The sequence below is a fragment of the Phodopus roborovskii genome, unplaced genomic scaffold (genome assembly GCF_943737965.1).
Source record: "Phodopus roborovskii unplaced genomic scaffold, PHOROB, whole genome shotgun sequence".
NCBI lineage: Eukaryota > Metazoa > Chordata > Mammalia > Rodentia > Cricetidae > Phodopus > Phodopus roborovskii.
The window spans coordinates 12,338,556-12,363,700 of NW_026126546.1; the positions used below are offsets into that span (position 1 = coordinate 12,338,556).

At 42.1% G+C, this 25,145-nt stretch overlaps 1 protein-coding gene across 1 annotated transcript; it reads right to left on the reverse strand.

The window, feature by feature from the left end:
* Positions 1–1,352: 1,352 nt before the first annotated feature.
* LOC127233682 (putative sperm motility kinase W) lies at positions 1,353–2,618 on the reverse strand. Its single transcript, XM_051200225.1, has one exon. The coding sequence runs from the start codon at positions 2,616–2,618 to the stop codon at positions 1,353–1,355; it is 1,266 nt and encodes a 421-aa protein (XP_051056182.1).
* Positions 2,619–25,145: the final 22,527 nt, after the last annotated feature.

Here is a 25,145-nt window from a genome sequence, read left to right on the forward strand (position 1 = left end):
GGGGAGACTCAAGGGTGTCTAGGATTTCAAATGTTAGCTCTGTGTTTGTAAAGGGGATTAGTCTTTTGGGTTTAGTTTGTTGGTTAATTGCTTCCAACCGACTTGTATTGCTTTGCCTGGGCATGAGGTTCATGGCTTGGCTATCCTTTCTTAGGTGTGTGCTGCACGAGGCTCAGCTGTGGAGACACATAGTCCTGGTTTGTCAGTGGGATTCGGAGATGATTTCATGTGAGAGGTCAAGATACCAACCCAGGGTTGAGAACTGTATGAAGACACAGTGCTAGGATGCTTTCTATTTTTAGTAAGTTGTTTATTATTTTAATTTTTATTTTACATTCCAGACTCAGTCATTGCTACTGTACCCACCATTACCCTACCACTTGGCTCCCCCAGTCCACATCTCATGGGGAAGGGCTCCCACGAGGATTCAACAAAGTCTGGCACATTAAGATGGGGCAGCACAGGTACCTCTGCTAAGCACTTTGTCTGAGCATGGCACCCCAGGATAGGGAATGGGAGGCAAATAGCTAGCTCAAGTACCAAGGTTTGCCCCTTGTCCCACTGTCAGGCATCCTCAATAGTCCAAGATTCATAATTTTTTATGAGTACAGAGCACCAGGTTCAGACCCCTGAAGTCTCCAGAGCTGTTGGACTAGAGCTCATGATTTCCATGAGCTTGATTGAGCTGTCTCTGGAGCATTCTCCATCATGATCTTGATCATCCTGGCTCATAGATTCCCTCCTTCCTGTCGTGAACTGTCTTCCTAGAGGTTGGCCTGTTGCTTGGTTGCCGATCTCATCATCTGCTTCAGTCAGTTATGGAATGATGACTGGATGATGATTCTTGACCAAAACCACAATCTAATTGCAAGCTTAGACCAGTTAGGTCATCCTCTCCATTATTGCTAAATGTCTTAGTTTGGTTACTTCTGGCAGATTCTTGTCATTTACAATAGGTTCTTTATTAAATTAACATAGACAAACTAATAAAGAGGAAAACATTTTGATGGCCAGAGCACACAGGTCTTTTATACACTCCATTTTTTTGTTTTTTTCTTTGTTTGTTTGTTTGTTTGTTGTAGGTTGCAAGAGGGTCCAGGATTCACCAGGAAATGGTTCAGGAAGACAACACAGTTCTCTGAGCGCATGGGATAATCCTTTCTTCACCAGTTTCCAGACCCTGAATGCCCTCGATCCTGAGATTGTGGGTGGAACCTGAGGCTGGTCATTGGACATGTTGATCCTCAAGGGTGGTTGCTGTAAAGAGGAGATCGTGCTCAAAATCGTTGTCGGTGTTGCATGCAGGCCTGATTCACATGTGGTACCATCACAAGGCTGGCTGTCCACAGACTTCATGTGCATTGCAAAGTACCTGTAGCACTGTGGATGACATTAGCCATCCAATCATTTCCTTTCTTGAGTCTTTCCTCTGAACTAGGCAACATCTCAAAGCAGGAGAGTTTGTCGAGCATGTTTTCACTTTGGAATCTCTTGGCTTTTCCTTCTTCACCTTCCTCCTCCAAGTTATAATTCCCAGCTTGTATAATTTTTGGAAAGGCTGGTGCACTGGCTGCCCTCTTCAATGGGAAAAGGGGCTGAAGAGCTCCTACATGGCTGGTGTTTAAACAGAACTTCCCATTTTCCTGATGACACTCCCCAGAGATCAACTTATGTTTAAGTATATTGAACATCGCTGTTAATTTAGTATTTGGTTGTCTGTGAGTTAGGGTTGACACGATTTCTTCACAGCTATAGCCACTGGTGCACAATATGTCTACGACCCTCAGAAGGATTTCCTTCTTTGCTGGTTCTACATGATCTTTAATGTGGCCCAGCCATCTTCTTTCCCGGAGCTGACTTATTGTTATCCTGTGCCTGGTAGGGAATACGAGTAATCGTGCAATGGTTTGGCAACAGGGCTTTGATAGGTGGTAGGGAAGGGGATAATTTGTGTTGCTGATGACCTTATACATACCATGATAAGTCCTTTCTTCATATGGAAATTGTCCTGTGACCAGCACATAGAGGACAACTCCCAAGCTCCACATGTCAATTGCCAGCCCATCATAGGGTTTCCCTGCCAAGATCTCTGGAGCCATATAGTGCAAGGAGCCACAGCCCTTTTTCAACATCTGCCCCTCTTTGAGCTGAATGGCCAATCCAAAGTCACAAAGCTTGACGTTTCCAGCTCTGTCAATAAGGATATTCTCCAATTTAATATCACGATGTGCAATGAGTCTTTGGTGGAGAAAGTGCACTGCTGTCACCACCTGTTGGAATATTGGTCTAGCTTCATCCTCTGTCAGATAGGCTACGTTCCTGAGGAACATCTCCAAATTCTTTCCAGGAACATACTCCATAACAACATAAGTCATGTTCACTGTGTCAATGGCATGAAAAAATCGAACTATATTTCTGTGTTCCAAAGACTGAAGGATCTCTACTTCAGAGGTGTTGTCAGCCACAGCAGTTGGATTTTTCTCCAGCACCTTGACAGCAACCTGTGTATTTGTAGGAAGATGGCATGCAAGCTTCACCACCCCAAATGAACCAACACCTAGAGATTTTAAGATTCTGAAGTCCTGTTGGAGGATCTCCTCTTCCAAGTGCGTGACCATGATGCTCCGGCAATTTCACTCGTTTTGTCTTGTTGATAATTCGTGGTGAAATCAATGCTAGAAACAGGAATGAAAGCAATTTTACATGGTGGTCCAATGCTATGAATTATCTTTTCTGAAATATGGCAGATCAAAAAATGTATGATGCACCCAAAGTCTTAGAGATATACAGCCACCTTGTATGTGTAAGCAGCTTAACCCCTTTGTTTATGAACTTTCTTGTTGGTCATTGTGTTTGTGGCAGCAATAGAACCACGAAGACAAACACCAAGTTCCAGAAAACACTTCTTGAAAGAAAAAGGAAAGGAATGTCTGACAAATGATCCCAGTGTCAGTATTGCCTTGAGCCACCAAGCAAATGAGCATACAAATAAACGCTAAACTCCTTTCCTCAATGAATATAGATGAGAAAATCATTATGGAGAGCCCTTTCTACTTTACATTCATCTCAGCAAAACACGACAGATCCCTTCATTCACAAGGTATTGGACTCACACAGGAAAAGGATTGGACTTCACACAAAACAAATTAACAATGGCATAGCATATAAGGAGACTCTGGGGAGGAGCCCACACTCAGCACATTGAGTTGTGAACCCCCGTGTTATAATTAAGGTAGCTAGAACCAGATATAGTTTCACATAAAACAAAGCAGATACTCAAACTGAAATCAGATCTATTTGGTGTTGTCCGGGTGAGGAGCAAGCAGGGAAACTGAGCTTTTTCCAAAGTCATGGTATCTGTCACAAAGATATGCAGGAAGGATCGAAAGGCTCCAGGAGAATATGATCAAAGTACAGCACAGGCATGTTTGAGATGGTATAATCAGGACACCCATCGCAGGGCCTCTGCTAAGGAGGCCTCAGCTTTAGAGTGCAAGGCTCAGGCTAGATCTGCCTATCAGCTTAAGGAACACCCGGAGTTGCAACATTTGAGATCTTTGACTCCCAGCTCCAGTCTTCTGCTGGAGCCTGATCATTGATAACCATTGTCAGGCCCCTGCCTGCAGTATAAACTCCTAGAGAGCTTGGACCACCCAGACCTACAGACATCCAACATCTGACCCAACAAAGCCCATTGGGGAAGTACCATAGAGACACGGGGAGACCCCACCAACACCTACTGGAATAAGCTGTGGGAAGATGGCAATGCAACAAAACACCTAACAATAGAAAGACAAGCATGACACCAGCAAAATCCAGGGAATCTACACAAACCAGACCATAACACAAGTCAGATGAAGCAGAAGAGAACGACTTCAATATTATAATCGTAAAAATGATAGAGGGCCTCAAAGAAGATGTGAGAAAATTCCTTAAAGAAATGGAAGAATAAACAAGCAAAAAATTGGAAGAAATGAACAAATTTCTTAAGGAAAATAAAGTACAGAAAGCCAAGAATAAAACAATTAAGCAGGTGAAGGAAATGGTTCAAGATTTGAAATCTGAAATAGAGAAAATAAAGACAAACCAAAGGAATGCTGGAAATAGAAAAACTGGTCAAATGATAGGGAACTACAGATGCAAGCATAACCAACAGAATTTAAGAGATGGAAGAGAAAATCACAGTCGCGGAAGATAAGCTAGAGGAAATAGATTCATCGACCAAAGAAAATTGTAAATCCAACAAATCCTTAACAAAAAACATCCAGGAAATGTGGAACCCCGTGAAAATGCTAAACATAAGAAGAATAATAGGCATAGAGGAAGTTGAAGAAGCCCAGCTCAAAGGTGCTGAAAACATATTTAACAAAATCTATGAGGAAAACTTTCCCAATCAGAAGAAGGACATGCCCTTGAAAGTACAAGAAGCATAATGAACACCAAATAGACTGGACCAAAGGAAAAAAACCCTCGACATACAATAATCAAACCACATAACATACAGAATAATGAAAGAATACTAAGAGCAGTGAAGGTAAAATTACAGGTAACATCTAAAGGCAGACCTATCAAAACTATACCTGACTTCTCCATGGAAACCCTCATGGCAAGAAGGTCTTGGATAGATGTTTTACAATTCTAAGAGTTCAGGGATGCCAGCCCAGGCTACTATACCCAGCAAAACTCTCAATCACTATAGATGTAGTAAAGAAGATATTTAATGACAAAGCCACATTTTCACAATATGTGTCTACAAATCCAGCCCGACAAAGTCTTAGAAGGAAAACTCCAACCCAAGAAAGTTAACTATGCTCACAAAGATGTAGGCAAATGATAATCCCTCCTCACCAGAAACCAAGGGTAAAGCATGACAAATATATTCACATTACCATTTCCAACATGAAATCTAAAACAAACAAGCATTAACAATCAATGGTCCTTCCTCACCCTCAACATTAATGGTCTGAACTCGCCAATAAAAAGACACGGGCTAACAGAATGGATGCAAAGACAGAATTCATCCTTCTGTTGTATACAAGAAACTCATCTAAGATTCAAAGATAGACATTACCTCAGGGTAAATGGTTGGGAAAAAATCTTCCTATCAAATGGACCCACGAAGAAAGCAGGTGTGGCTATCCTAATATCTAATAAGTTAGACTTCAAACCAAAATTAATCAAAAGAGATGAAGACGGTCATTTCATATTCATCACAAGGAGTCCATCAACACAAAGTCTCAATTCTGAACATCTATGGCCCAAATGCAAAGACACCCACATTCGTAAAAGAAACACCACTAAAACTCAAACCTCACATAAAACCTCACACACTTATAGTGGGAGACTTAAACACACCACCCTCACCAACAGAGGGGACCACCAATCAGAAAGTTAATAAAGAAACAAAAGAACTAACAGAAGTCTCAACTGGGTTTATCAGACATCTATAGAACTTTCCCTCCAAACACAAAGAATATAACTTCTTCTATGCTCTACATGGAACCTTCTCTAAAATGGACCACATACTAGGCAATATAACAAACCTCAATAGGTACAAGAGAATTGGAGTGTCAGCTGTATCTTATCAGACCACCATGCATTAAAATTGGAAATCAACAACACAAATGGCAGAAAACCTACAAACCCATGGAAACTGAACATGTGCAGTGGCACCACACCTGGGTCAAAGAACATATAAAGAAAGAAATTAAGGACTTCCTAAAACTCGACCAGAACATACTCGAACATATGGGACACCTTGAAAGCAGTGTTATGAGGGAAGATCATTGCACTAAGTGCCCATATGAAGAAAACAGAGAATAGTCACATAAGAGAATTATCAGCACAACTGAAATCCTTAGAACAAAAAGGAGCAAACTCAGCCCGGAAGAGTAGACACCAGGAAATAATCAATTTGAGAGCTGAAATCAACAAAATAGACACCAGGAAAACAATACAAAAAGATCAATGCAACAAAGAGTTGGTTTTTTGATAAAATCAACAAGCTACAAAACTTTCTCCAAACTAACCAAATTGCAGAGAAAGAACAACTAAATTAACATAATCAGAAACGAAAAGGGGAACATAACAATAGACAAAGAGGAAATCCAGACAATTTTCAGGTCATAATTTCAAAACCTATATTCCACAATATTTGAAAATTCAAAGGAAATGAACAAATTTCTGGGTAACTATCTCAGCATTATTTGTAATAGCAATGAACTGGAAGCAACCTAGATACCCCTCAACTGAAAAATGGATAAAGAAGATGTGGCACATCTACACAATGGAATACTACTCTGCAGAAAAAAATAATGGAATCTTGAAAATCGCAGGCATTGGACGGAAGTTGAAGGAACCATCCTGAATGAGGTAACCCAGTCTGAAAAAGATGAAAATGGTATGTACTCACTCATATATGCATTTTAGATCTAGAGCAAAGGATCACCAGCCTATAATTCACACCTCCAAAGAATGAGGATACAAGTTGTATTCTAAGAGAGTCATACAAAATCCCTCACAGAAGGGGGGAACTAGTCCTCCAGTGCACATGGGAAGGGGGGTGTTGGGCAGTGAATAGAGAGAGAAGTAGGAGAAAGAAGGTAAGGAGAGGAAAGCACGTGCGAGTCAGGGGTAGGAATAAAAGACAGAAGAGGGAGAGACGGAGAGAGAGAGATGGAAAGAGAGACCAGACATACAAGGGGGAACCATTATTGGGTTTGAAGAGAAAAAAGAACCTAAAGAAAGGTCTAGAGGCCTTCAAGACTGCTGCCAAATAACAATTGGAGCAACTGTGGAAAGACTACCATAAATACCCTTCTCGGATAGTGAGATCAACAATTAACTCATCCACCATCATGCAGCCCTCATCATGAACCTGTTGGAAAGAAACAGAAGCAAAGACCCACAACTAAACACGTAGTCAAACTAGAATCAAGATGCAGAGAGAGAGGACAAGACCAGGTTGCAGAAACACATAAAGACAACTGACCTGAACAAGGAGGAGCTAATGCCCCCCCCCAGACTGATAGCTGGGAATCCAGCATGGAACTAACTCAGACCCACTGAAATTGGGTCTCAGCTAGAAGGACTGAGCAGTCCTAGGTACCTCAGACAGTAGAACCAGGATGTATTCCTGGTGCACAAAAGGACCTCGTGGACGCATCCCCCATACAGGGATAATCCATTAACCTAGAGCCAACAGAAAAGTCCTAGTTCCAACTTCAAATGACTTGACAGATTTACATGACCCCAGATGGATAGCCTAGCCCTATACAAGGTATGGGGGTGGGGTGATGGGAGGGGAGGGTTGTCAAGGTGCACGGGAGGAGGGGGGGAAGAGAGGATGAGAGGGAAGAAGAGAGGATGGGAGGGAGGGAGGGATGGAGAGGGAACTGGGATAGACATGTAAAATAAAAAATAAATCAATAAAAATGAAAAAAGATGATATTATCAAAACGGCATGTGTGGTATATTAAAAATGTTTTAAGACAGGACAAAAATGCAAAGAGAAATAAGAGACTTAATTTTCAAAACTGAATATTAGCTGATGATTCTATGGCATACATTAACCATAGAACATATACTAACATTGTAAAATAAATAGGAAAGACCACACATAACTCTAGGGAAGGGAAATAAAACCACTGGGAAACGTCTTCACTACGTTGAGGTCCAGTCCATTAGAGATCTCCAAATCTGGACCATTCTAACATTCTAACTGCAGTGTAGGAATCAGACAGTGACTGCAATGTCCAAGGAAAAGGCCCAGTTCAAGACTGTGTAGACACTACCTAATATCGAGTGTTGCTCATGAGCCCTCTGTGCAATTTCACAAGAACAAACCAATGGTGACTTTGTGAGTGGTGAGAACTGGCAGTGATTGTGGGATTTTTTTTTCTTTCTTGTATTTCTTTCTCAGAATCTTGACCATACCAGTGCCCTAGTCATTTTCATCTTTTCTGTGATAAAGTCCCATGGAAAAGTCAATTCTGGGAGGAAGAGTTTATTAGCACTCTGATAGGGAACAGACTTACAAGCCCTGGAACTAGGAAACTGTGGTTTTTTACTGAGCTGGGTGTTTAGGTTGGCTGGTGACAGTGAATCAAATTTCTCTGCTCATCAAAGTCTTGCTTCCTAGAAAGTTTCTGCTCTATGCTTTCTGCAGTGTTCCAAGCAAGGAACACTTGCTACTGAAAACCAAGTGCTCACAATGCCTGAGATAATGTGAACTAAAGCACGGTGCTCCTTTAAATGAGAAAGGTCCCTGTGGTCTTAGGCATTTGAGTATGAGCTTTTGCCATATGCAGGGAATTTCATGTGATGGAGCCTTTTTAAATGTATTACTCAGGATTCTCTAAGCAACAGAGTATCTCATACAATAATTCAGTCACCACCTCCACCACCTTCCAGAATTCATTGGAATGACTTACAGACTGTAGTCAAAACTCCAAGAGGTTTTCAATCCACAAAGCCGTATCTCTCAACAAATCTTCAGTATATGCTGGAACACCAAAGAAATAGTCTCTAATTCCAGACGTGGAATGGACTGCTAACCAGGCCTGGGCAAGGCAGGAAAGAGCAAACCCTCCTTCTCAAATGGCCTTATATAGTCAACCAGCAGAAGGTGTGGCCATAATAAAGGTGTGTCTTCTGGCCTCTAGATCCGGATTAAAGGCGTGTGACTTCACACCTCCCAGATCTAGATCCTCCTAGAGGGGTATTTCATACCTCTTGACTAAGGGTAAATCCATCAAAAAAGGATGTCTCCCAGGGGTGCACTCCATGTCTAGGTTGAGGTTCATTAGAGATGTAGTGGAGTTCACACCCAACAATGTTATCCCAAAGGCAGATTTCCAACACTGGGCTTGTCCTTGAGATTAAGGAGTCTAGCATACTTCATTCCCTCTCTCTGCTTCCTGATTTAATTTGAAGTTCTGAGAGTTTCTTCTTACACTAAGGCCTTAATGACTTCAGAAGACTGCAGTGTGTCACACAGTACATTAATCTGCCCAATGAGCTTTACATGCAAATCTTCACTGTAATTAATTCTTGGATTGGTTCCAGATTTCTTATCTTTTGTCTTTCCTTCCTTTCTCCCTTCTTTCCTTCTTTCCTTCCTCTCTCTCTCTCTCTCTCTCTCTCTCTCTCTCTCTCTCTCTCTCTCTCTCTCTCTTTCGTTCTTTCTTTCAATCTTCCTTCCTTCCTTCCTTTCTTTCTTTCTTTCTTTCTTCCTTTCTTTCTGTCTTTCTTTTTGGTATTTTTGAGACAGGGTTTCTCCCTCTTGTTTTGGAGCCTGTCCTGGAACAAGCTCTGTAGTCCACGAAGATCTGGAACTCACACACATCCTCCTGCCTCTGACTCCCGCTTGCTGGGATTAAAGGTGGCACCACTGACAATTGGCACAAGCTTTGTTGTTGTCTTGGTTTTTTTTTGTTTTGTTTTGTTTTGTTACTTTTAGTTTTTTATTTTTATGTATATCAGCTTTGGTTTTCCTGGAATTCTATTTGAAAATGAGATTAAGCTTGACTTTTTGTGATCTGGGTGCCTCTGTCTCTAGATTCTGGGATTAAAGATGTTAGCAACGCCTAGCTGACAGTTTTTAGGTTTGGGGGATATAAGTACTAGAACGTCACTGACACTTTTTCGATACATCATGCCATTGCCCAGCTTCAAGGTGATCAAGTGGCTAGGCAGGTCTTACAGGGTTTGAGGAATGATCGATGTCAACTTCTGGCTGCCACCCACCTCTCTTCCCTGATAAGCCCCACCACGAGTTTCTACTTTATTCATCTCAGCACCCAAAATGATTTTTCTTGCCATCTATTCCTCCATGGTGAGTTTTCGTCTTTTTCTGGGTCTTTGAACTGTGCTGTTTATTCTTTAATGTGACTATCCTCCATTTTCTTCATATAGGCCTTTAGTACAATGGTTTACTCATTCTACTGATTTCAAAGTGTACCATAAGCTTGCCTATATCGTGTCTTCATTTTCATTGAAGTCTAGGAAGTCTTTAATCAATTTCTTTATTTCTTCCTTGACCCAGGAATTTTGCAACTGGGCATTTTTTCAATTTCCACGAGTTTATAGGGTTTCTGCAATCTGTTGTTGTTGAATTCCAACTTTAAAGCATGGTGGTCTGATAAGATACAGGAGGCTATTTCAAGTTGTTTGGATATGTTGACCTTTGTTATGTTGCCAAGTATGTGTTCAATTTTAGAGAAGGTTCCATGTGAAACTGAGAAGAAGGTATATTCTTCGTGTTTGATGGAATGTTCTATAAATGTCTGTTAAAGCCAATTGGGATATAACTTCTGTTAGTTCTTTTGATTCTGTGTTAAGTTTCTGTCTGGTGGGACTGTCTAGTGGTGAGAGTGGGTTCTGGAAGTCTCCCTCTCTAAGTGTGTAAGGTTTTGTGTGAGATTAGAGTTTTAGTATTGTGCCTATGTATTTGGGCAATAGATGTTCAGAATTGAGACTTCATCTTCATGGATTTCTCCTGTGATGAAGAGAAATCCCCCAGTCAACTAGTCCTCTTCACGGTCCAGGGCTCCCATGAGGATTCAACAAAGTTTGGCACTTTAAGTAGGGGAAGTACCAAGCCTCTCCCTTGCATTTTGTCTGAGCATGGCATCCCATCATGAGGATTGGGCTTCAACAATATAGCTCAAGTACCAAGGTTTGATCCTTGTCCTACTGTCAGGAGTCCTCCAATAGTTCATGGTTCACAAGTGTTTCCCACATACAAAGGGCCTAACTCACAGCCCATGAGTTACCATAGGTGATGGTCAAAGAGTTCATTATTTCCATGAGCTGGGTAAAACTTTCTCTTTGAATTTCTCTATCATGATCTTGACCTCCCTGGGTCATATTTACTCTCCTCCCTCTCTTGGACTGTCTTCCCTGAGGTAGGCCTGGTGCTTGGTTGTAGATCTCTGCATCTGGTTCCATAAATTACTGAAAAATGACTGAATGATGATACTTGGTGTATACCCCAATTACAGGCTTAGATCAGTTTGGGCATCCTTTCCCTTGTTGCTAGGAGTCTGAGCTTGGTTCCTTCTTGTGGATACTTGTCACTTACAATATGGTCATTATTAAAATAACAGTCAAAATACAAAGGAGGGGAACATCTTGGTGGCAGAACCAATGGGTCTCTGATAGATGTACTGTCCTCTGATTTCTTTGAAGCTTACACTAGGGTCCAGGGCTCACAATGGAATGGTTCAGGAAGAAGGCACGGTACTCTGAGTGCATGGGAAATTTGCTTCCTCACCAGTTTCCAGGACCTAAATGGCCTGGATACAGAGATTATCGGCCTATACTGGAGCGTGTCATTTTCCATGTTAGGCATCAAGGTTAGTTGCTCTATAGAGAAGTCAGTATTCAGGATTCTGGTATGTGTGGCTTCCAGAGCTCATTTACAGGCATGGAGATATCCATTCAGGGTCTCTTCAGACTTCATGTGGATTGCAAAGTCGTCAGGACCACTGTAGTGGACATCAGGACACTTCCTTCACTGACTGTTCTGTTTGAGCAGGGCATCAGCTATAAGCAGGAGTATTTTTTTTTTTTTTGAGCATGCTATAACTTTGGCATCTCTTGGCTTTTCCTTCCACACCATCCTCCCCAAAGTCACAGGTCTCAGTTATATGAGTCATGGGCAACAAGTGTGTATGATAACAAAATGGCTCCAAACCAGGCAGAGCCAAGGTCTCTTGGATTTCCTGAATGTATTAAAACTATGGACAAGAATGAACCCTGTACTGGAGGCTGGAGGGAATCATGTGCCAACCTGACACAAGCTAGAGTCATCGGAGCTCAATTGAACTCAGTTGAGGAATCACCTTCATGATCACAGCTGTTAGGCATTTTCTCAATTAGTAACCAGTGGGGGAGGGCCAAGAACAAAGGGAGTGAATCTCATGGACTTTGGTTCTGGCTTCTATTCTAAAACAGACTGATAAAGCCAGTAAGGAGCACCCTTCCATAGATTCTGCATCGGCTCCTGCCTCAAGGAACCTGCTCTATTTAGTTCCTCTCCTGACTTTCTTTAACGATAAACAACAATCTTGCAAGTGTAACATGATTAAACCCTTTTTTCTGAACTTTCTTTTTGCTCATGGTGTTTTGTTGCAGTCTTAGAAACGCTATGCCAAACACCAAGGTTATGAAAAATACTTGATGAATTGGAAAGAAAAGGAATGTTTGCAAACTGACCCCTGTGCCAGTATTCTCCTGTACCTCAAGCAAATACTGGGAGGATGGAAAAATTTAGCCTACTTTTCCCTAGACTCTGCCCCCTGGCAGTGAGTAGGCAAAAGGTCATTCTTGACTGTTTACAACAGGGTGGTTTTATGACAACACCTGTGAGTGAATGAAAACAGGAAATGAGCCATGCCACGCTACCCAGAAGCCCTAGCAAAAGCAGGCTTCCTGGGCTAAGTGCAGGCTGGGATAGTTCAAATTGATTGGTCCGCACTGCATGCTATGAGATGATTGGTTTGTGACCCTATAAAAGCTGTCTGAACCCTGTGCCCAGGGTTCCCAGTCCTCTATGCCATGTGGAGTATGGCTATGGACCCCAGTGCACTGGAATATAAAAGACCTCATGCTTTTGCATCAAGACAGCTTCTCATGAGTGATTGGTGGGGGGGGGGGGGCGTCTGTCCTGAGTCGCAGCGTAGGCTCCATGCCCTCCGCTGGTCATTCAATACCAACATAAATAAATATAACCTGCTTTTCTCAATAAACATAAATGAGAAAATCATTAATTTGTGTCTTGATACTTCACATTCTTTCAGAAATACTACAGATCCCTGCATTTACACATCCAAATGGACTCACACCAGGACAGGAGTTTACTTCAAATTGAACAATACAATACCATAGAAGAAGTGTCTGGGCAAGACAACATACTATGCACAGTGACTAGTGAAACCTTGTGTTATTATAAAAGTAGCTCGAGCAACATACTATTTTATGTGAAACAAAGGAGACACACAAACAGAAATCAGACAGATTTGGTGTTATTTGGGTCATGAAGAAGGAGAAGGCTGAGCTTTTGTCAAAGTTCTAGTAAAATTCCCAAAGATATGCTGGAAGGAGAGAAATACTGCAGGTGAATATCATCCAAGTCTAGCACAGACATGTTATCAAAACCATAATCAAAATGGATATCTTTGATAAATACTTAAATACTTTTCGTACAGGAAAAAAAGGAGTCCAAATGGAAATAAGAGACTTAATTTTCAAAAATGAAAATTAGATAATAATTGATTATAAAAGGTACAATACAAAAACAAAATAACCCTAGAAGGAAATCTAACTATGTATGTGTAAACATGGGCAACAAACATATCTAGGAAAGAAGCCCAACACACTGGGAACTATATTTACTATCTTGAGGTCTAGTCTATTTGAGACTATCAGGACCTATGTAACATTGGAACTGATATGTAGGAATCAAAGAGTGTTGCTCCCTGCCTGGACCCCTGAGGCACCTTGAGCAAGCCTGAATCTGCTGGCTGGAACATTTTGTGCCACGGTAGTTTTTTGTACTCTTCTTGATTTGTTAACACACATCTGCTAGAGAGGAACTAAGACCGGGAGCACTTGCACGCTTGAGCCTTGATTGCTTGCACTGTGTTGTGAGTCAGTATATGCCTGCATCTTCCACTCAAAAAAGAGCATTCAGCATTCCAACTACAGCCCAGTTATTGGCTGTGTAGATATGGACTATTATCTAGCACTATTTACATGACCAGTGGGGTAGCAAGGAAGGCCTGAAGCCCAAAGTATCTAGAATGAAGGGACAAGAGACCTTAGAAACAGGCATCAAGAGAGGCCTTCTTATCAAGCTACAAAATTTTATTTTTCTCTAGCATGTTATCTAGTGGTTAGGGCAGAAATCTAGGTAAGGTGGGGGGAATCGTAAGTGGGGGCTGTTCGTTTCCTCGTAACTGCACTGCCTGTCTGCTGTTCTTCATTATAGGTCACTAAAGATGAGCAGGATATGCAGATAAGCAAGTTGTTAGCAGGGGAGTTGCTAAATAACTGCATTAACTGCATTCCCCTGAGCCCCAAGTTCTACTTCTCAGGAAGTTGAGAAGGGGAGGTGAGGTAGATTGGGACTTCTAACTCAATCTGCTATTCTAAGGAAAACCTTGTAATCTGTAAGGCTTATGCCACGATTACTCCTGGCAATTCCTCCCTTTTTTTCCAAGTAAGAATGTGAGCTATTGCCACTATCTCACCATGAGTGGGAGCAGGGACCCTGGTCCCCCTAGATGGTTATTTGATATACATCTTAAAGCAAGCCACCCAGCCTGTCTGGTGAGATTGCTCATGCCTGCAGCATTTTTTTTTTTTGTGGTGGGAAGGGTTTTTGCTCACATTGACCTTCATGCAACCAGGTATACTCCCATGAAGGCCAGGGTAGGTGCCCTTTCTGGCCTCTCTTCATTGCACTCCCAATGGTGTTCTAGTTTTCTCAATAGCAGAAGGAGGCTTCCCTGGGAAGTGGCTGCCTTGATCATGGGTTATTTATCACCTTCTAAAGGTTCACTTTGACCATGATCATCGAGGTCATGCCCTTGATAACATACCTGAATAGTCTTTCCAATTGGTTCTGTTGCCAGATGAAGCCAGTTAACTTTATATTAGCCCAAGGACCGTAGGCAAGCAGAATCAATAAGCCAGCAATGGATGAGAGCATGATGGTAAGCTAGTGTGAGGATGAGAGCCTATTTTAGAATCAGCCTTGTTCCTATCCTCACTGCATCCTTCTTTTTTCAAGCCCTTCTGACCTTAGCCATACTGTCTCTTGTCACTCCTGTGTGATCTGTATAAAAGCAACATTCTTCCTTGAGTGCTCTACAAATTCCTCCTTGTTGTCAAAACAATAGGTCTAAGCCTAGCCTGTTTTGGAGGATGACCTCTGAAAGGAAGACTAAAGATTTTTCAAGGCAGTTAATGCCCTCTTCCAAGTTATGGATTTCATTATCTATAGAGGTCAGAAGGTCTGGGTAATGGCAGTTTGAGAGAACAAGGGATGAATTCTCAATGCCTTCTACTGTTCCAGGTTGCGGACCCAAAAGCAATGCAAGGGTCAGTGCAGTCAAAGTAGGGGTGAGAGCCCCTCCGGTTCCACCCAAATCTGGCTAAATTCTTGATCAGAATAATGGTTGAGTCAGGGAACTCACTCTGCCAAAATCGAACCCTAGGTGTAGTGTTTAGGAGGGGTGAAAAATGCAGGTAGTAAGGCCTTCCTGACATGCCTGCCAGGAATCTTTGTTATGAATTAGGTATAGAGAAGGGTCACCAGGTGACAGGATAAGATTGCAGAGATGGGAATGGGTCATGGGGACTTGGAAACTGGGGGAAGGTAGAGTCCAGAGCCCATGATTTCTTTAAGGGAGAGCTTGGATGATGGGTTGTGGTTCCATCTTCAGTCAGTAGAGATGTTTGAGCAAGAAAAGTATCCAAGAAATGAAATTCCCCTGTGGAAGGATGAGGAAGAAAGATAGCCGAGCCAACATGATTCAGTGAGTTGGGGATTGATTTATTCAAGGCCAAAATGGTTTAACAAGTTTTAAAATGAGCTCTCTAGAATTTGAATCAAAGGAGGGCTCTTTAGGGTGAGGAGAGGACTAATTGTCACCAGGTTTGAACAATGGGTTCATGTCAAGGGGGTAGGACATTAGTCCCCAGTGATCTGTTAGGAACTATTTGGACTGGGTTGCCACTATTGGGAACTGTTTTAAGGCCATCATTGTACCTCTCCTTATCGACTTGAAATTGTCAAGTAAATCCTGAGGTCCACTCCGTTTCTTGCCCTCAGTAGCAAAGGTAATGCTAACAGGGTGGCATAATGTGGAGCATTGTAGAACATTGGTCCATCCTGTATAAAGGACATCCTTGATAGTATAATTGGCTGTGACTATTATGTAACCACAGGAGAAGGATGGTTTCCAGAATGTGTGTCTACATGTCTCACAGCCCCAGTTAAGTTAACAAAATTTAAAAAAATTCCCAATGTCACAATATTTGTAATATAGCGCTCTTTATCAATTGAATTATGGGCAAATGTAGAAGGGGAGGATGGGAGCATGCTGCTTCTATCTTTAGTGCTACAACCACCCCAGGGATCAAGGCCCATGCTCCCCAGAGGCAAGAGGGAAGTAGGGACCTTCGGAGGGTCAATATAAGATTCTAAGTCCCAACTGACACATACAACAAGGGCAAGTTTGCAAAGGTCAGGGTATAAGTTAGGCCACCTGGGGTCATGGGAGACATGGGATGCCTTCTAATGGCCACGGGATGACCACCCAGGTGTAATTAAGGGGCTGATGAGAGCTATCTAAAATGTGAACGGAGATCGAGAGGAGCAGCCTCGAACCAGAGGTCAATGGCGGTGAATATAGGCCTAACAGTATCTGGAATGGAAGGAGAATTTATCTCAGGGCAGGGGGGGACCCTGGCACCTGGATAGGGTGACATTAAATTGGCTGGCAAGCCTCTCTAGGAGCCATCTTGGACCTCCTGTTTCTTGATCATAGACCCAGGCCAAGCGTCATCCCCAAATTAGGACTGCATCAGGTCCTTTCCGTCTTGCACTTAAGGGGTCCCACTATTTTACCATGGTTTGTGGTGATCTGCAGCCGATTTTCCATCGCTATCCACAACCAGAAAGTTAATCCAAAGAGGGCATAGTGGAGGATGTTTCACAGGATACCGCAAATGTCATAAAAAGTCCCCTTTTTTAATTTGTGGCCTGCCATTAAGGAAAACTTTAAGAAGGGGCACTGGGGCGAATCCTCTTAAACCCAGTATGTATGGGAGGACTCAGAAGGATGATCAGTGTGGTCCTGTTTGTGTTATTAAGCTGGTGAAGAGGGAGTAGAATGAACTGTGCCAGGTGCTCACCAGAGAGGACAGCATGTGAACCAGCCTGGGCAGAAACAATTATCTTTATTTCTCCTGCAAAGTCATTATCAACAATTCTAGGGATATCTGAATTCCTTGGAGAGTAGAACTGGATACAACCAAACATACGACCAAGGAGTCCCATGCCTAAAGCCTAAGGAGCCTCAGCATGTGCGTCCTGTCCTGCTGTGGCCCACCTTGAAGTCTGAGATGAAAATTCTCAGCTGTGGGGGGTACTGTGCACGACTAAAGGGTTGGGAGTTTTTCAATGTGGGAGAAACCTGACAGCCCCAGGGCCTGCCCTCTGAGAAGAGTTTGACCCAGGCTCTTAGCTTGAGATCTGTATTCAGAAGCCCAGTGTTTGCCTTTGGGACAACTCTGGCATAGATTGGTAGGAGGGGGTCGCTCCACCGCTGGGGTCCAAAGGGGGTGATGGATGTATGAGGTGGGGGTCAGTATATGCTGGTGCTGAAATCACAAACAAGCAGGCTCTCATGTCAGTGAAGGAAGGGACTTAAGCAGGTAATGGAGGCACTTCCAGCTTTCAAGTCTAGCAGAGGGTGTGGCCCTGATTAGAGACAGATCTTTCACCCCCAATGATCTGGATTAAAGGTGTGTGTTCCCACCAAAAAGTTCCAGGTTAGGAGTAGACCTCCCTACTTTCCTGATTCAATTAGGAAATGATCCCTCACACGTGTCCCAGAGTTTTGGCTTACGATGAATTGCAGATGCAGTCAAGTTGACAACCAAAATGGCAGAGAATCTTAGCCTTCTTCCGGGGCCTTTCATAATTCCCCTTTATGTTCAGAGTACTCTCAATGACTACACAGCTCCCTCATTGCGGTCACTTCGCGGCCTTGCCTAGGGAAGCAATGTATTTTTATTGGACTAGCATCTCAGAGAATGATGAGGCATTTGTGGTGTCATGACATGATGACTCAAGATGGATAGCAAAGCCATAAGCAAAGGGATGCTCCCTGGAAAGACAGACAGCAGACAGTTCTGCCACTTGTTCATTCACCACCTTTCTCGGAAAAATATCTTAGGAGAAAGAGCCAAGTCTCCTACAAATTAATTCGTCATTTTTTATCTTCAGCACCACTAAGTAAAGATAATTACATAACCCTAGGTACTGGTGATAATCTAAAAATCCATATAGTTGGTAATTTCCCATATTCCACCAAGGTCAACCTGTCTATGAAATTTCCCTAAATAAGCCTTCCTAAGTATGTAAAATGTAACAAATAGCACCAGCCTTTTAAAAAGTAAAAGTAATTTCCTGAGGCTTTTTAATTTTTAACTTTTGATAGTTGCGTATATTCGGTTTTTGTGACAGGGATTCTTAGTACCTTTGAAGACTATCCTGAAACTTTATAGACCAGGCTGGCCTGGAACTCACAAAGAACCATCTGCCTTTGTCTCCAGAAGGTGAGATCCAAGGCACATCCCACCACTGTCCTACAAGGTTCATGAGTTTATCAAGCTATTTTGAGTTATCTGAACAGATTTACAATCATTCCTTCAAATACTTTGTCTCAGATTTCATTTCAGGGGCTCTTATACTTGGCCGACATAATGGGATTGGTCACTGGGGGAGACTCCAAGGTTAAATCCTCAGCCTACTGTCACAGATCCTCAGATAACCCAAGATTCAAAACAAGTTTCCAAATAGAGAGGAACTAATTCAGATCCCTGGAGTTTTCTCCCAAGTTGTTCGTGTAAAGTTGATGATATCCATGAACATGGTTCTGCTGTCTCTGTAGATTTCTCCATCATGATCTTGATCTCCATGGCTCATATTTTCCCTCCTCCCTCTCTTGGACTATCATCCTTGAGCTTGCCCTGGTGCTTCGGTGTGGATCTTGGTATCTGGTTCCATCAACTACTGGATGAAGGTTGTATGATGACATTTGGAATCTACCACAATCTAACTACAGGCTTAGACCAGTTTGGGCATCCTGTCCATTATTGAAAGGAGTCTTAATTTGTTTCCTTTTTGTGGATTCTTGCCATTTACAAGAGGTTCTTTATTAAAGTAACACAGTCAAAATACAAAAGAGGAGAAAATTTTGGTGGCCAGAGCAAATGGTTTTCTTGAGATGCACTGTCCTCTATTCTCTTTATAGCTTACATGAGAGTCCAGGACTCACCATGGAGTGGTTCAGGAAAAAAGCACAGTGCTCTGAGTGCATGGGAAATTTGCTTACCCATGAGACTCCAGACACTGAATGGCCTGGATTTAGATATCACGTTTCTATACTGGAGCTTTTCATTGGCCTTGTTGGGCTTAAGGAAGGTTGCTCTGTCCAGAAGCCCATGTTAATAATCCTTTTAGGTATTGCATCTAGGGCTGAATCACGTGAGTGGAGATCACCAGGCAGGCTGTCCACAGACTTCCATGTGGATTGCAAAGTCCCCAGGAGCACTGTGGATGACATCAGGACACTTCCATCACTGACTATTTCATCTGAACAGGGCATCCGTTCGAAGGTGGTGAATTTCTTCAGCATGCTATAACTTTGTCATGTCTTGCGTCTTCCTTCCACATCATCCTACTCAAAGTCACACTTCCCAGCTACTTTAATTGTTGGAAATGCCGGTTCACTGGCTGTCTACTTCTAGGGGGATGTGGGGGAAGACCTCCTACAGGGCCCCATTTTAACCATGGCTACCTATTTTGCTGACGACTATTCCCACAACTCAATTTGTGTTTGAGAATATTGAAAGTTGCTGTTAATTTATTAGGTTGTCTGTGTGTTAGGGATGACAATCTCTTCACATGTGTAGCCAATGGTACACATACTGTGTATGACCATGGGAAGAATTTCTAATCTTGCAGGGATTACATTCTCTTCAATGTGTGCAACGGCCCTCAGGGACAGTTGGGGGTTACCACGGGGAGGGAGTGCAAATGGGGGGGGGCACAAGAGATACAAGAGATGGACACAGGACTTACTCTGATCAAGTCTCATTTAATGAATATAGCCACAGGGTTTAGGTCGTTGCTAAAGGAGGGAATGTGCCAAAGGGAGGATGAAGGGAGGCAGAATGTCTGAACAAGCTGGATGCAGGTGTTCTGCTATAAGATAACTTGCCATACCATAAGTCTGCAGCTGGGACTCTTTCAGGGTCTTGCAGAATCACGTGTTTAACAAGAGAACAGTCATAGAGTAATGGACAATTACCAGTATGTTTCTATCTAAGAGAGTAGTAGGATAGATGGCTGTTAAGATGCTAACTATGCTGTGGGTTGCCACACATGACCCGCTTTTAAATATAGTACAAAAAAGTCATGGAGCTGGATATGCTTGAGGGGGCTGTGCCTGTCTTAGGTCAGAGGAATTCTTGGATCAGGAGTGTGGCATAGCCTTACACATCATTGTAGATGGCATCTCCTGATGACCATTCCTGTCTTAGGGGGCTAGTGAGATAGCACACGCTATGTTTCCTCTGTTTATTTTCATTGGCTAACTGGCCCTGCTCACTAAGAGAGGATGACTGATGAATTTATCCATCCACAGGGTTAGCTGTGTATTGCTTAGAGTTCATCATAGCTGTCTCCCATTTTGGCCATATCAAGGTAATGATAATGTACCTGTGTGGGTTGCATTTTTATAGCATGAATTTGACTTTTAATAAAGGGTATCACTTTGTTAACAGAAAATACCCTAGATATAAAAGAATTAGTAGGCCAAACATGGGACCTAGCACTTTACCTAGCAGGGGAAGGAGGCAAGGCAGGAGTCCATACCAGGCTCTCCAAATGGGTTGATCAAACAGCACTCTGTTCTGCTTCTCAAGCTCTTCTTGATGTTTTTTGATTCTGCCTCAAACAATTCCGGATCTGTTAATATACAAGCAGCATATTTCCTGTAAAGTCAAACAAATACCTCCCTCTCAGCAGTGAGTAAATCTATTTTGTAGATTTATTTCTATTTTGTAGAACCCCCTCTACTAGAGACTCAACTTGGTCCCAAAGGTCCTGCACTGACTAGTAGATGGTCTGTACAACATGACCAAGCTTTTGAGACAGCTTGGAGTATGATTTTATTGTTATTCCCATGCCTGTGGAACCAGGGGCTAGGGCTCCTGAAATACCAATTCCAACCAATATTGGAATGAATTGGACTACACTCTTGTGCCTCAGATTTGAATGGTTTGTGCTGGGCTCATCCCCAGGTATTATTTCTATATCTGGAATGAGGGTAGCCAAGACACACAACCCCATCCAATTAGCAGGCAGCAAGCAATAAGCCAAGACATTGACACAAACTAGGACTTGTCCAGACCTACCATATAGAGCTGTTGATACATGAATTATTGAAAAACAAGAGGTTAAGGAGGCTTGTCCTACATCTATATCAAAACTGTCATTCTTAAACTGGTTATAAAAGCATGAGGAATTATTAAATCCTGTGGGATAAATCTTAGAAAGGGACACTAAGTGTGTAGTTTTCCTGCTGCATGAATTCATATGTAGGCAACAAGGAATTATTAAGCACAGGACTGCTAGGGGCCAGGATGTTCCCATGGCCAAACACAACCTGAACTCTTTTGCAAGGCTGGGGTTGGTAATGCTTAAAGCATAATGGCTACCAAAAAGTAAATCTGAGGTTTAGGAGTCGATGTCTGCATCTCTGGGTTCACTTATTTGTTGTCCCATTTGTGGAGCTCACTTATAAAGGTCCTGTAGAGGCAACCAACTCCCCTCAAAGACAGTGTTCTGATTACGTCTATTTTCATGAATAAAACCACAGGGTTTAAGTAGAGGAGACATGAGGGAATGGACCAAAGGGAGGATGTGAGGGAGGCTGAATGTCATTACAAGGAGGATGCAGGTGTTCTGCTATAAGATAACTTGTTATATGATAAGCCTGTTGCTGGGGATTTTTCAGGGTTAGCCTGCATCCTATGTTTAACAAGGGCACCATCCTAGAAGAATGGAAAATTACCAGTATGGTAGTATCTAAGAGAGTAGTTGTGAAGATGGCTGTTAAAGATAAAAACTTTGCTCTGGGGCTCCTTACAAATGTGGCCCAGCCATTGTCTTTCCAGGAGCAGACATGCAGTTATCCTGGATGGATGGGTACTACTATTAATCTGGCAATAATTTGGTGTCAGGGCTTTGACATGTGGTATGGAATGGGATAATTTGTACATGTGATGAGCCTGTACATACCATGAAATGTGGTTTCTACACATGGATATTGTCCTGTGACCAGTAAAAATTGGAAAACCTCGGGCTGTGGTAGACAGGGCGATGAGTAGTCCTTTGTTATGGCAGAGTATCACATGTTCTTAGGAGGATCTCTGTCTTTGGCTCAGGACATGTCCGATGGATGGTCCATGGCTGTGATGTTGTCTCTTTCCTCCAAGAAAGAACTCTGATCTTCACTGCCCGACAGCTCCTGGAGGTCAGATACTTGGTGTGGGACAAGCCAGCCCTCAGAGGCTTGGCATGGGCATCCTGGGTTACCATGCTGCATAAGGTGTTAAATATCAATTGAGGCAACCATCAGGTACAATAGGTTCTATATTTGTATTTGTTAACTGTTGCAGTCTAACCCAAAATTTAGTGTAATTTAGAGAATGTTCCATGATCTGTTCAGGAGATGTGCTATGTCAGTGCTATGCCAAAAGGATTGTATGGGACATTGGGTAGATGTCTGTTTATTAAATTTTATCTCTCATGGAATTTGATTGTTATTTGTGTAAAAATTAAGGAAATAAAAATATGTTTCCTTGAGAATACGCATTTGCCTGCATGTATGTCTGTTCACAACACACTTGCCTGTTACCCATGGAGTCCAAAAGATTCTGTAGGTATCCCTGCTACAGAAGTCACAGGCAGTTGTTATAAGCCAATGATAGGGTTCTGGGAACAGAACCACTGTGTCTTATTGCACAGCCAGTGTATTAACCATAATACCATGTCCCCAAGCCTGACAAGTAGACTTGGCTGTCCTGGAAAATCTATGTAGATCAGGCTAGTTCTGAACTCACAGGACTTTGGGAACACATTCCCCGTGGAGGGATACTCCCTTAACCTAGAGACAGGAGAGAAGGCCTAGTCCCTACTCCAAATGACTTGACAGATTAAGGTGACCCCTCCTGGAAAGCATCACCCTACATGAGGAGTGGGTGTGGGGATGGGATAGGAGTGTGATGGGGGCATGGGAAGGTAGGATAAAGGGAAAGAGGGAGGGAGGGAGAGGGAACTGGGATTGATATGCAAAATAAAAATATAAATAAAAATAAAAATTGAAAAAAAAAGCTTGGCAGACAGGAAAAAAAAGATAGAAAGCAAGAGAAACTTTGTATGCTGTATGCTATTCTGTTGTCTTTATATTATTTGACTGCTGAGGAAATAGCAACAACTGTTAAAAGGAATGCTACTAGATTCATCCAATTTATATATTTTAAAAATGCTTTGGCTTTGAAATTTAAGTCCAAGGACAGATTACTGGGGAAAAGGATTTCTATTTTTGTTTCCGCAGACTATAAAAAGGTGTGGACTCCCTCCAGACTAACATGGTTTGATCAAGCAAGACCCTCTGAAACAGTGTCCCAGGTTATCCACCATTGAAAATAGTTGGGACGAAGCAGCCTTACATACCACTGTAGCCAGGATTTCTGCATCTTCTTAATATCTCCATGACAGCACCCTCTACCTGCAGGAAGCACTTTAGAATGAAAGATGGCCAAATTCCCAAATGTTGTTTATAAATGTTCATTTTTCATCCAAATGGGGTTGGTTATAAATTGTTAATGACCACAACCAATATCTTTTTAAAGGTTAAAAAGGGGGGGAGAATGGTATAAAAATGTATATCTTGTTTTGAAAGGGATTTTCATTTATTGATACAAAATTAATGTCGATTTTGTGAAATGTATATTTCTCCTTTTGTTTAAGTATTCTGTTTTTACAGGTAATTTAGAAGTGTAATGTATTATTTAGTACAGATTTTAGATAGCTATCTATAACAGAAATAACTTATAGTTAAGTTAGTTAGGATTTTTAGTTATACAGCGATGTATTTGAGACGAATAGGTATTCATTAAACATTTCAAAGACCTACAGAATATGGCATTTAAAGTGGTTTAGGGATTTTCTTGACAGTGAGACATAACTGCTCCTGGCTACACCACCTGTGTCAGAAAGGAAGTTGGACATCAAAGAAACTCATGGAGTTTGCTTCCAGTATTCAAAACTAAAAATTTGAAAAAGATACTGCTCTTGTCATGACCGTATGACTTCATGCTGTATAAACTGGACATGTAGGACCCCAGGAAAGTGACTGCTGATACATGATGGACATTGCTGCAGGGATCCGGCTTCATGGAAGAATGTGCCAGACACTCTGCAGAACACAGAGAAAAGTAACTAACAAAATGCCAATTAAAGTTTCCTACTGTGCTGAGGAGTCTTCCAGACCCACTATGTCCAATAGGCTGAAGACTGAATATTACAGAAGGACTTTATGAAACTGACCAGAGAGTGAGAAGTCTCTGTCATTTGTAGAGTTATATATTATCGTTCTGTGGTCTTTGATGGAATTGATGGTTATAGTTTTCCTTAGTTTAGATTAAAGATAATTTACATACAGGACGTTAGACTCACAAAGATAGGATAGATGATAAAATACTTGCTTTAAATCTTGCTAAATGTTAATGGATTAAATATTCTTAACAGTGGTTCTTACTTGACAACTGTTTTGTTATATATGTTGCTCTGTTAAGGGTAAGACCCTTCTATCTATTTTAGATGGAAAAGAGAAGATGAGAGATGTCGTTCTGTAAATGTTTCTCTTATTGGTTAATGAATAAGCACTGTTGGCAAGATAGGCGGGACTAAGAGACAAGGAGGTTTCTGGAACAGAGAAGATTCTATATAGAGGAGGGAGAGTGTAGAACTCTGAGTCTTCTCTCTAAGCTTCACCTAGTAGCAGATGGAAGCAGAACCATATACACACAAGTAAACCCTGAGCTGAATTCCTGGAATCCAGCTGCAGACAGGAAGGAGTAATGAGCAAAGGGGTAAAGGCCAAGCTAGAGAAACACAGAAACTGCTGAATACTCTCTCAGCTTAGACACATGGGGGAGGGGGGTCCTGGGACCTACTCCAAATGATATGACAGACTTTGAAGATTTCTGTGGAAAGCCTCACTCTCCCTGAGGAACAGAAAGGGAATAGGATGGGGATTGGTGGGGGGAACAGG